The 11,270-nt window shown below is 39.9% G+C and overlaps 1 protein-coding gene across 1 annotated transcript in view; it reads right to left on the bottom strand.

Annotated features, from left to right (window-relative positions):
• Positions 1–1,799: 1,799 nt before the first annotated feature.
• gpr137c (G protein-coupled receptor 137c) overlaps positions 1,800–11,270 on the bottom strand; it is a 35,110-nt gene continuing 25,639 nt past the window's right edge. Inside the window, 1 exon segment of the mRNA XM_055640419.1 lies at positions 1,800–5,138. Coding sequence (XP_055496394.1) covers positions 4,937–5,138 — 202 coding nt within the window. The 3' untranslated portion in view covers positions 1,800–4,936.

Raw genomic sequence — 11,270 nt, 5'->3', positions numbered from 1 at the left:
GATGGCATGAAACTGCACATGAGTTTGGTGGCCTTGCACCCTGCTTGAAGTGGCTTGAAACTGCACACGAGTTTGGTGGCCTTGCACCCTGCTTGAAGTGGTAGGAAACGGCACCTGAATTTGGTGGCCTTGCACGCTGCTTGAAGTGGTGTGAAACTGCACTTGAATTCGGTGGCCTTGCACCCTGCTTGAAATGGAAATTCAAGGAATAGCTAGCTGTGAGTGAACTGCCAGCCCACCAGCCGTGAGTGAGCTGCCAGCACATCAGGCTTGAGTGACTGAGCTGCCACCCCAAGAATACATTTTAGCCCTCTGGAAAACAGTCCCTTCAGCCCACAACACCCATACTAGCGCTCCAGCAAACCCCCCCCTCCCCGGCCACCAATATTGGAATTGGTGGAGAGGTGAAATATTGCGTTGGGGGACCAGCCCCCCCCATGTGAACATGGCCACTTTGTCTATTTCACTTATAGAAACACAACTACCAAAGAAAAAAAAGAATTGTTTAAATATTCTGATTTTAATTAAACTGAAGTTTAATTCACTAACATTGTGGAAACTGTGGTACGTTTGTCAAAGTTTCACTGTGGAAAGTTTAACATCAGCTAAATTAAATAGTTTTGCAAAAATGCACCAAAGGCATTAATCTGTTCTGAAAACAAAGTAGAATTAAATAATTTCTCACTAAACTAATAACTGATCCTTATTTGTGTTCAGAAGGGTCCCAACTTGAATTGTCATCTGTCCAGAATTGTCATCTTGGACAGATACTGCCTTACCCAAGTTCCTCCAGCACTTTCTTTTGCTTGAAATTCCAGCATCTGTAGTCTCTCGTGACTCCATATTTATGTACATAATCTGATATACAAGTTAACTTCAACTTTTGAAAAAACATGCAAATCTAATGCAGTTTTTCAATTTGGTAGGAAAACTTCCAAAACCTAGTTTAACTATAGTTATGGTATCAAAAACTTAACACTTCAATGCAAGGGATGTGAATTTGTTCTTAGATTAATGAGCGATTAAAATCTGGAATGCATTTGTAGGAGCATTTGTAAGAGCAGTCTTTATGGGGGTGCAGGTTAACTATGGACTAATTTACATGCCTACATTGGACTAGTATTGGTAGATGTATTTTTAGATAGAGCCAGAATGGACAGGACAGGCTGAATGGCCTTTATTATAACCAGAGACCAGATTGATTTGATCTATTGAAGCATTAAAAATGTATTATGTGCAGTAGTTGCTCTCTGAAAAAAAAATAAAAAATCTGCAGGTCAATTTATATTTGTCTGCAACAGAAATGTGTTACATCTCATATACAGGCCCTTTGACCTAACTCTTCCATGCTAACCAAGATGCCCCAATCAAAGCTAGTCCCATCTAAGCACATTTGACCCATATCTAAACCTTTCTGATCCATGTACCTACCCACACGTCTTTTAAATGTTGTTTCAACTACATTCTCCAGAAGTTTGTTCTGTATAACCACCAACCTGTGTAAAACCTGAGGGACAAGGTTTAAAGGACATATGCAGGACAAGTTTATTAAAGAAAGTGACAGGTGCCTGGAATGCACTGCTGGGGGTGGTGGTGGAGACAGATTGCATTTAAGAGGTTTTTGAATAAGCATGTGGATATGTAGCAAATGGAGGTATATGGACCTCACGGAGGCAGGAGATTAGTTTTAACTTGGCTTCATGTTTGGCACAGACGTCATGGGCCAGAGGGCCTGTCCCTGTGTTGTCGAAGACAAATTATCTTGAAGTTAGTAAAACTTAAGCAAACATCAGCATCTCTTTACGAATGCCATAAAACATTTATTTAAATATGGTAGTGTTTGTTACAATTTTTAAATAGTTAGTCCACTACATTCATTGGCTACAATAAAATAAAGCCTTGAATAGCTTTATAGTTAACAGAAGTGGTAATTTTATAGTCAGATTATTAACGGTACAACATCAAGAGTTCAACACTGACAAACTTTGTAGGTCTGACGATCACATTTAAAGCTTAATGACCAATTCAATTTCAAATGTTACGAACAGAAAAGTCACAGAAAATATGAAAGAAAAATTACAAATATTTTCAACAAGGAAAAATAATGCATTGTTCTATATTGAAATGGTAATTTATGGTAATTCAAAAATAAAGATAAAAGCACAGTGCATCAGGTTCCATTTGGAGTGTTTTACCTTGCTACATGGTCTTAAATAGAATATATCCTTCAAGACAGAATGGCTCACATCATATAATCAGAGCTTCAACTAAGCAGATCACTTACTAATCACAAATCAAGCCAAGTTGGGTAACATGAATTTGTCCAGATCCTGGTCCACGGAAGATCACTTCATGTGATAAGTATTTGATCCTCTGATGGATTGCCGGTTAGATAATTCACTCAAGGACTGGATGGGGAATACAATTAGAATGAGGTCTTGGTTCATTAAGAACACAACATGGAAAGACTACAAATTAGTAGGAGTAATGCAAAATGTTCAGGTCTAAACAAATTAACATTTTTGCACAAGATGTGAAATTTCATTCATAACAATTCCAATTTTAGCCTTAGCATTTGAATCCTCACATGGGATCAAAGTTTCCAAAGAAACCATATTTTTACATCATCAATCTTGACTCATTTATGCAGCAGGTTTAAATTCTGCAGAGCTTTAAGATCGAGAAACATTATCTGTAAGATATAAATGGCAGTTGTACATCAGTAATAACATGCATTAAAAAAATAATCACTGAATGGGTTAGATTTTTACTGAAGGGCATGATACAAATATTTTAAAGCAGTCTTCCTCGACCAATCCTGTCATTTTCCCCATGGGCATGTAGACAAAGCATTAATAACATCAATAACATGATAATCCTCAATTATAATTCCCTGCCTCTCTTTTCTCTTGAACACTCTCGCATCTCCCAAGAACAAATTTTGGTCACAAAACAACTAAAGAAGCATCTGAAGAAACAGAACATCTCATTGTGAACAGAGGTTCTTCAGAGGACCATCCGTTGTTAAGATTTTCCCATATGGTTTAAGCAAGCTATCTAAAAATCGGGATGACAATACTTAAAGCGATTCAGAAACTAGTACTTTCCCCACAATAAGAAGCCTCTTTATCACACATTCATATGCATTGATGAATGCATATACCCATCCATCCATGATTAAAATTCACACGGTACCATAGGGCACATATTTAAAATAGTGTCTAGACTACAGCACCTTAGGGCCAACACAGAAGCAAAAATGACAAAATTGAAGCTATTCCTGAACTTTTTGCCACAATTCCACTCTGCTGCCCTCCTCCAAACCACAAAAATATCATATAGCTCTCTTGAGGCACCACAAATTAAAAATGACAGCTAACCGGCTATAATCTGATTGAGACCAAACTGCCACAATCATATTTAATGTAAAAATCAGAACAAAAAACTGTTGGCCATTTTAAGTGACTTTACCTACAAAAGTCCAATCCTGAACAGATGCATACACAGCCACAACTGTTTGGCTAGGGAATGTTTGGCTCGCGAATGATTAATTCAGCTAACATTAGAAATTACAATCTCCAGCGGCAAAGCTTCATTTAAAACAGGTGAGATAGTGGTCAATAATTTTGACATTGCACAAGTGAGGATTTAAAAGGCCGTTCAATAGATATTTATTGTTACTGAAGTATTCTGTTAAAGACCCATGACAGACATGTAGCTTCTAACAATGACAACATACAAAAAACAGCACATTCAAAACCTACCATTTTTAATAACCAATCATTTTACATTCTTTACTGAAATTTAAACCTGCACAATTTTAACTAACAAAACAAAAATGTGCAAACATTTCGAATAAAGGTTGTACCTGATATGTTCAAAATCCTTTTTAAATTTGTGCCCTACAATAGTTGTGTAGTGTAGTTAAATATCTGGTTGTTTCTCAGAAAGGTCAAGTGGGTACAAAACATGCTGATGTACACATTACATGTTTGAAATCACATCACAGACAATCCAGAAAACCATTTCATCCTTGTTTGAAGAAACCAGCCCCCAAGAACAAAGAAACCCCAGATAACCAAATGAGTACACTGGTAATGAGATTTTACTTCACCAAAATAAACATGCAGCTCTACTATATCAAAATAGTTTCATAAGATAGTACTAACAACTTTAGGCTATGGGAATAGATGGTAATATTAATACATTGACATCTGTCAAGTATATTTGTCAAAGATAGCTATAGTCCACGATGTAAGATTTCAAAATGTTAAATAGTAAAATATTATAATCATACATTACATTCAACTTTTTAGTTAGTTACTCAAGCAAAACACATTAAATGCATACATTGGTAATAACAAAATACTTATCAATATTGTATTGCCGTGACCAGAAGGATACAAGACAAAATGAAAATGGCAAGAAGAATATCGTACATATATGCATTACAGCATTAGTGCATTTAAAACCGCCTCTTTTGGTTATCTTAAAATGGCAGGTTTGGAAATCAACTCTCGCTTTAAGCATACATTAAAACACAAATTTGATAATGAGTAACTCAATTTGAAAATAATTGCCTCTGCCTGGCCCAGATTAATCACATAAAATGTTCTCTCAACAAAGAATATAGTATATTGATAATGGCATGATGATATCATTCCAAAATTCTGTTTAGATTACAAGTGCAGGTTAAAAAGTGCAATATGTAGTCCAACCTACTACAGTCAAAGCAAGCTGTAATGGTGCCGGACATTTTTGTTTAATGCTTCTGACAGTCACTGACGCAGTTCTGAAGTTTCAAAAGATGCCTTTTCTTTCTTTCAGTGCCTGATACTGAATGTTGTCAACAATTCTTTCACATTGAGATAAGAGGTCAGTCCTAATGCAAACTGACGTGTAAACATTTCCACAAAACTGCAATTGCAGATTACCACTAGTTCTGGGGTGTCGAGTAACAGTTTTGTGGCGTTGAATAATAGTTGTGGTGGTGATTGTTTTGGATGTTGCCATATGCGAAGAGTAGTGGTGCTGTAGCTGTTGGAGGTCCATTCAGCAAATGGGAAACTACATTGTAATTGCTATTCCTATGGATTGTTCCATACCAACCAGGACCTTGTGGTGTTGTGGACAGGATGCTTTAAAAACAAAACACAGGAAAGAAAAAGAAAAGGGATTTTTAGTCTAAGTAAATGAAAACAATTTTAGATGGTAACATTTTTGATCCCCTCTTCCACCCCCCCCCCCCCCCTGCCCCCCGCCCCTCCCTCCCGAGTTAACCTGGCAGGCAGACTGGCAACTTGTTCCAAGCACCTCCTTGTTGTTGCAACAAGTACGTGTTTCTCCCATGACATTTTTACTTGGGAGGTGATGGTGGGGGAAGGAGGAAGAAAGAGAAACTCTTCACTCTCTTCGATCCTGTGGAAAACCTCCAGCAACTTTGACCACCGGCAACCTCAGAAGTTCATGCAGGGAATTCACAAGGTTAAACCATGTATCCCTGCTGTGTCTTGTGTTGGTCAAGAGGCGATGGGTGATGACTGTGCATTAGACCACAATGTTATTTGGACATCAATGATGGAGAGCTCAAGTTTCAAACACCACTTCAGATTGGGCTCACAAAATAAATTAAGGGTCTTAACATCAATTGTATATTTTCTTCTTACATTCAACATCCAAAATGAAATACATCTTGCTCAGATTAAAATCCATTTGTCATTTCTGAAGCTGGTCTGCACCCTTAACTCCAGCAACCCTGGTGTTCTCTGCAAACTTACTAATTGACCAATTTACTAATTGAACTCAGAGCTTCCATGGGTTTTGAAGAAACAGCGGCAAAGAGAAGCAGGAAAAAGCAGTGATTGGCTCTAGCCCGAGTGGGAGGAGAGTTAGAAGTGAGTCGGAGGGGGGAAAACAGGGGCTATGAAATTGTTATGTTCTTGTGGCATCCTATCCAAGAGTTGACACTTTGGTTACGAAAACATTAGGCAGGTCTGATCAAGCAGGCAGTGAGCAGACTAATTGGTAGCTACCTACTCCCCCCTTGCCCAAGGCACTGAAGGAAATTGAATCTCCACTGATAGTCCTGCTGAAAGGAGTCACTGTGTGGACTTTGTGAGGGCTGGTGGGGTGAAATATTTTCTAGTATAAAAATGAAATTTCCGTTCAGTTGTGTTTCTGTTAGTCGAGATAAATATCATAATGCTTTAACATGGAAACAGGCCTAACAACCCATCTTGTCCATACCAACCAAGTTAGCATACAGGCTGGTCCAATTTGCCTGCATTGGCCTTTGCCTCTAAACTCTTCCTCTCCAAACATCTGTTCAATTGTCTTTAATTGTATCCACTTCCATTGCTTCCTCTGGCAGCTAATTCCAGATAAGGACTGCCCTTTGAGTGAAAAGTTTGCCAGAGGTCCCTCTTAAATCTCTCCTCTCACACTACGCCTCTAGTTTTTTAAAATCTTTTACCCTGAGGGAAAAAAGATTGAACATTTACTTTGTCTATGTCTCTTTATGCCAGACTAGTTTGTATGGATACTCCCCATTCCTCCATCCATACAACCAGATTGTAAAGAGCCTGTCCCATTTGGGCGTCATTGGCACGTCATTTAGGCTTCACGACGCACACGTGATGCACGCATGGCGGTGTAGGCAGCGGCGCGCGTTTGTGCGCGGCTCCCCAAGATTTTGGGATTCACTAAATCTTCTGCGTGACGTGCAAATGACGCCCAAGTGGGCCAGGTCCTTTAGAATGCAAATAACCTTCTCTTTGATGTTAATGTTCCTGGAGTCAGCAATTAATTTTCAACCTTGTCAAAAATGTTCCGCAGCACCTTTGACCCATCTTAGCATTCATTTACAAAACTCTCACAATTGAAGGATTACCGGTGAAGAATTGGACCATTCTTCAGATCACCATGTTAGAAGTTTATTTTAGATTCTTGCTTTGGCTCTAAGCAGTTTTGCTGGGGTTGACAAATGGGCAACCAAGTCCAGGTGGGCTTGAGGGAAGCTTGTGATGAGTTGTGTTGAGGTGTCACATTGGGGAAGCCTAGAGCTCAGCTGCCATTCCATCAGCCCAGCACCTTAATCAGCTGGCAGATAAGTTTCTTCCGTCACCGTGTTTTTGCAATAGGCATCAGGAAATCTCACCAATTTAACAGAGCACACGGTTATGTGAGCAACTGATTGCATCATCCGCACCAGAAAATCAATAGAATGAAATAGGATAAAGGTAGGTCAGCCAGCCACACTCATGCAAAGGAGCACATTGCCTCAAATTGCTGAGCAGCTAACCAGTCTGAAGAAGGGTCTCGATTAGCTGTCCCTTTGAGCATCTTCCCTTCACGGCTCGGAATCCAATGATAGGAACATTGAATTCTCCAGTTTCAACCTCCATGCTGATGCACACACATTTCTCCCATCTCCCATTCATTCTGCTCCCTTCCTCTCCTCTGTACGCTCATCTCCCATCCTCAATCTCCTTTTATTCCCCTCTTTCTGTTTCCACCCATATCCCTCTTTGAGGTGTCCCTATTTGATGTTTCACTTCTCATCTTCTCTCCTATCAGACACCCTGTTGTCTCCTTTGCATCTCTAGCCTTTATTACTTGCTCCAACTACCTGCCAAATCAACTCAAATCCTTACCTCCATTCACCCCTTGCCCCAATGACTTTTTGCTACACCATGACTTTTCTTTTCTAGCTTTCTTTCCCCTAATGCATCAATCTGAAGGGTCCTGACCCAAAATGCCACCTTTCCATTCCCTCCACAGGTGCTGCCTGACCAGAGTTCCTCCAGCATTGTGTCTTGCCAAGTATCTTCACCATGTTTAAATGGTTGAATCAGGGGCAGTATATTTGACAAATTCAATTGATAACTTTGATACCCATGAGTTGAGGTGGTGAAATACATTAGTTGGATGAGGGTCAAATCACGATTTAAATTTCATTTTTAAAGTCAAAAATCTCTCAGAGGAAAATTGAAATGGAAGTTCTCAAACAAGTCGTTAAACATGTTGAATCTGAGGAGTTTGTCAAAATTAAATACAGTAAAACTTGTGTCTTATCACAAAATTATCAGACGGTGTAGAGAGGGAGTAGTCATTAATGGACTGTTGGAACATTGAGCAAACATTACGTTCCACTCCCACCCAATCTCCTACAATTCACTTTCCCAAATAATTTGTTTGAGCTATTTTGTTCATCGTGTAAGATCGTCAGAAAAGGGCATAATTTTAAGCAAAAGAAAAATAGTCTCTTGTACACATGTGGTGATGATTCAGGTTGTGGTACCAATTAGCCCATTCATTTTTCTTGCTTTTAATCTTTGGGAATATAATTAGAGTGTAGCATGATAGCTGAAAATGTGCATGTGCATGTAAATAGGAAACAAACTGCAGCAAACAGCAGCTTTCTATTTACGTTCTGATTAGTCTGAAGAAGGGCCCTGACCCAAAACATCACCAATCCATGTCCCCCATGGATGCTGCCTGATCCTCTGAGTTTCTCCAGCATTTACCCCTCCAGAACCAGGGACCACAGTTTAAGAATAAGGGGCAAGCCATTTAGAACGGAGACGAGGAAACACTTTTTCTCACAGAGCGTTGAGTCTGTGGAATTCTCTGCCTCGGAGGGCGGTGGAAGCAGGTTCTCTGGATACTTTCAAGAGAGAGCAAGATAGGGCTCTTAAAGACAGCGGAGTCAAGGGATATGGGGAGGAGGCAAGAACGGGAATGATCAGCCATGATCACATTGAATGGTGGTGCTGGCTCGAAAGGCCAAATGGCCTACTCCTGCACCTATTGTCTATCTTATTTTGTATAAACCAGCATCAGTATTTCCTCGTATCACCTGGTTTTGTATCCACTGCATAGTGAAAGCAATTCAGCTCATTCAATAAATCCACTGGAAGATCACCAACTTGAAATAATTTAAATTTTGCATGTTAGTTTTGTAGCCAAGTATTTAACCTGGGATTTAATAGGTCTAGAGACATGAGAAACTGGAATCATGAGCAAAACTCCAATTGCTGGAGCTCAAGAAGGAACTGCAGATGCTGGAAAATCGAAGGTACACAAACTTGCTGGAGAAACTCAGCGGGTGCAGCAGCATCTAGGAGCGAAGGAAATAGGCAACGTTTCGGGCCGAAACCCTTCTTCAGACTGTTGGAGCTCAGATTGCTGGAGCTCAGCAGGTCAGGCAGCATTAGTGGGGAGATTGCACAGACGCTGGTATTATCAAAAAAGCCAAAATGCTGCAGTTGGTCAGGTAGTTTCCCTGGAACATGGATAGGCAATGTTTTGGGTTAGGACCCTTCTTCAGACATTGTGATAAGGAAGGGGAAAGCTGGAAACGCATAGGGGGCACTTTTTTGAGTTTTAGAGATACTGCACGGAAACAGGCCCTTCGACCTACTGAGTCTGCACTGACCAGCGATCCCGCACATTAACACAATCCTACACACACTAGGGACATACACACACTTATACCCAACCAATTAACCTACAAACCTGTACGTCTTTGGAGTGTGGGAGGAAACCAAATATCTCGGAGAAAACCCCGCAGTCATGGGGAGAACGTACATACTCCATACAGACAGCACCTGTAGTCGGGATTGAACCCGGGTCTCTACCGCTGCGCCACCGTGCCGCTTTAATAAGGTGAACAACAGAAGCAAATTTCACTATACAGTGGATAACTGGAGATTCAGGGAGGTGGAATTAAAATATAGGTCACAGGTGAAAAATAAATAGGGAAATGGAAGATGTGCCTACAGCATTATGGAAGGCAAAAGCAAGGATGAATTCACACAAGGGACTGTGGCCACCTGGGGAAGCCTGAGCATTTTGCTGTCAGCCTGTGATTCTCTACTACTGCCCACTTTTCTCGAGCCTCTCGCTGCGTTGGCTGCAAGTCATGGCGAATCCTACTGCAAGAGATTGCTATCTCTGCCTTACTCATTCCAGTGTATCTCTTGTCACCATCTGAGATAAACAGATACCAGCAGTGTCGGGCTGAAGCAACCATTCGCCAGTTACATGCATCACAACCATTGTGGGAGGAAAATGACTTTTAGCACAAGGCAGCAACACCCTTCAGTTAAACTGCAGACATTAGGCAAGCCATTACCATTTGAAAAAAGCGTCTGAATCTCTACTCTTCTGCCATCTTTGCATCAATACAACTAGCTCACAAATGTAACAAAATGACATTCCCCAGGCAGCGCATGATATTATAATGATTACCATGACAACGATTGCCTATTATTATGGTTATTAATTTAATGTATTCCTGATCATTATATCTTTGCCACTGTAATATTATGTATTTATCATTCTAATAGTGTGGTAATGCACCTGTTAAGCTGCAGCAAGTAAGAATTTCATTGTTCCTTTGCCCCATACATATGATAATTAAACACTCAAAACTAGCTTCTTCCCAGCAACCATCAGGCCCTTGAACACTGCACAACACTACACACAGCAACCATGACATTCTGTCTTTCAATGCTCTTTGTACTTCAGGTTTTGTGCTAGTATTACAGTTATTAATTTCATTTTTGATTATATCATTAATATGTTATTGTGTTAATGGGTCTGTTAAGCTGCAGCGCGAACTTCATTGTTCCATTGTCTTTACATATGACAATTAAACACTCCCGACTTAACTTGGCTCTTACTATGCAGTTCCCAACTCCCTTTTGATATCTATTCCAGGTAATATTAGGAATATCAAGTGTTTTACTTTGCGACTCAACTTGATGCCACTGTAACGCTAAACAATAGATCACATTTGAGGAATAAGGCAAAAAAAACCCCCAAAAAAAAACCATGACAAGAACCCGTTTGTCTTTTTCTTTCAATTCACTTTTCTCAAAGTACAGCCCAACATAGACCAAGGCCACTTTCCTATCCATATCAATAGCCAAATTTACATTGATCCAAGCCAAACTCTTCAGGCACAAATGGTTCTTATTCAATTAACTTGATGCACAAGTGCTCTTTAATTACTGCACGTGCTCCTGGTTTTGTTAGTAGAAATAGGATAACTCTCAACTAGAACCCCAACATGGGATGCCAATCCTGAAAGTGCATTGCTTTTTGGTTCCTTTGTAGGATTTCTCTTCTCAATATTAAATATGATTTTCCATAATTTAGAAAAGTTTTAATTGGCCTGAGCTTTATTACAAATTGACCAGAGTCTCTGCAAGTGTGTCTTGTTAGCAATCTGGCCTTCAACATTTGACAAAACTTTGTGCAAAAAA

The sequence above is a fragment of the Leucoraja erinacea genome, chromosome 9 (assembly GCF_028641065.1).
Source record: "Leucoraja erinacea ecotype New England chromosome 9, Leri_hhj_1, whole genome shotgun sequence".
NCBI classification, from domain to species: domain Eukaryota; kingdom Metazoa; phylum Chordata; class Chondrichthyes; order Rajiformes; family Rajidae; genus Leucoraja; species Leucoraja erinaceus.
This window is presented reverse-complemented; position numbering and strand designations above follow the sequence as displayed.